General features: G+C 47.6%; 1 protein-coding gene across 1 annotated transcript; it reads right to left on the bottom strand.

The window, feature by feature from the left end:
* Positions 1-310: 310 nt before the first annotated feature.
* LOC112494914 lies at positions 311-1,760 on the bottom strand. Its single transcript, XM_025088726.1, has 4 exons — positions 1,586-1,760; positions 1,194-1,298; positions 837-1,121; positions 311-614 (listed from the first exon to the last, which is right to left on the bottom strand). Exons 1-4 carry the CDS (start codon positions 1,758-1,760, stop codon positions 331-333), a joined length of 849 nt encoding a protein of 282 aa, XP_024944494.1. The 3' UTR covers positions 311-330.
* Positions 1,761-2,120: the final 360 nt, after the last annotated feature.

Genomic DNA, 2,120 nt, shown 5'->3' with positions numbered 1-2,120 from the left:
GTACTCTCCGAGAAAGGGCAAACGTTGCCATGCTGAAGAAACATTTCGCGGAAAGAAACGCAAGCCTGCCTGAGAATAGTAACGTTTAATCTACAGTAATCTATAAACTTGGTTCGAAAGTTAAATACGTATCCGCAGAGCACTGCTCGTTATACCATGCTAAAAACTGATTACGCTGAGCCGACGACATCGTATCGGGCGAATAAAACTCGAGTGCTAGTAGCGGGCCGATATAATGTTGATTCTCAGGTGTATTGAACAGATGCGGGAAGACACCCTTTTGTTTCAAACCAACCGCATCCGCGAGGCCGAAGGCTTTCGGTAGTGCACTCAGCGGCATATGAAAATAATTAGGACTGCGCCCTGCAGCCAAGATACGGTATTCGTATCAGGATCTTGGGGTGGCCGCCGGATAGCCATTGTTATTTCGCGTCTGTCTAATCGAAACCGATTTATGCGACGCGTCGTTTCGGCTTCTACGGTAAACCTATATCCTGGTGGTAACACGTCGTTATCGATGACTCCCTCGTTGTCGGTGTCTTCGACGGCACAACTCTGCGACCGAAGAAGGGGTCCCCCGCCAGTCTGATACTGCGTGTCCGCATCCCCCGCATCTAGCGTTTGGAAGAAGAGTTTTTTATTTTTTTTTGTTATTAAACAAAAAAAGAAAGAGTATTCAGTTCATACTGACTTCTCATTCCTCACGAGGATTAAACATCGACCCGATGTATGAGAATACAGCGTCTAACAGGTTTTGATCATCCCCTACATTTTTAAAGTTAGCAATTTCGACAAAGAAGACTTTAAATGTTAAAGAATATCTCTTTCTACGTTACCTTCTTCGAGGGTATCCGCGGCGCTCGGGGGCTCATCGCGCTCCGCTAATGCATCGGCCGCTTCGTCAACATCCACTGACTCGTACACGCCGTTCCAAAGAACACACAGCACCGGTTCTTCCGCGTCGTCGTGCTCCTGCGAAGGCCGTGAGTTCTTCGGTGCAATGTGGTCATTGTAGCTAGCAGCCTCCACACAGCACCGGTTCTTCCGCGTCGTCGTGCTCCTGCGAGGCCGTGAGTTACCCGGTGCAATGTGGTCATTGTAGCCAGCAGCCTCCAACGGATCTACAACTTTTTTTACTTTTTATTTTCACACAGATGAGTTTTCAACGGTGTCTGTAAATTTATAATTATTACATTGATAGTGCTCGATAGAAGCGCTGGACATGGTGGAGCAGTCATCATCACCATTGCCATAGTCACTGTGATCGCTACCGGCCGATGCTATTGCCATGATCTCATCTGTAAAAAAATTATGAAGAAGATCGCATTTTTTCCCTTTTGTTTCCGATGCTGTTTAACGCATACCTGGGTTAGAGATACGAATCATACTACTCTGTGTACATAGGTATTTTTTTACTTTATTTATATTTATCAATTACAATAGACTGGTACCAGAAGATCACATCAGTCTTTTACAACATCGAACTCGTCGATATCACAACTGATAAGCTGTACTCCGATATCTTTTCCGCCACGGTGATCCCGCAGCAGTGTTTCGCAGGTCTCGTCGCGAAAAATTGCCATACATCGTATATGCCGTATGTTGCGTCGGGATGCTGTTCGTGTGTCCATTGCGTAGTACGTCAAATTGTTCGATCCTTCAGCGAGTTCCCTCTCCTCATCGTTGTAAACGTCGTGGGGTGTATTGGTTTCCCACGTATCGTCGAGTGCCTCCAGGTACGCGTAAAGACCGTCAGACATGCTGACCACGCTTGTTCAGCATTCCTTGTAGTTTAGGAGCGATGGACCATCCCGTGTCGTCAGGGTAACACATCCCATAAACTCTGTCAAACTGCATCGTTTCTCCAGAGTACGTAGCGCTATCTCCTATGCTCGCATAGCCCTCAGGCACCACAGTGTGACGCAACTTTCGCGTAATCTCTCGAGATGATTGAATGCCGCTAACCAGGCCTGCGACTCCAGACGCATAGGTGCATGACGCGGTAGTTCTTCCTGTGTGGGCCTGCCCCACCTTTTCCTCAACATCGCTAGCTCTGATTTGGCCATAGGACGCCGATACGCGATGCGGCATTTGGGACTACTATCGTCGGACATACGGTG

This window comes from Cephus cinctus, unplaced genomic scaffold, assembly GCF_000341935.2.
Source record: "Cephus cinctus unplaced genomic scaffold, Ccin1 Ccin1_scaffold0987, whole genome shotgun sequence".
NCBI classification, from domain to species: Eukaryota; Metazoa; Arthropoda; class Insecta; order Hymenoptera; family Cephidae; genus Cephus; species Cephus cinctus.
The sequence above is the reverse complement of the archived record's forward strand: the minus strand, read 5'-3'. Positions and strand labels throughout refer to the sequence as shown.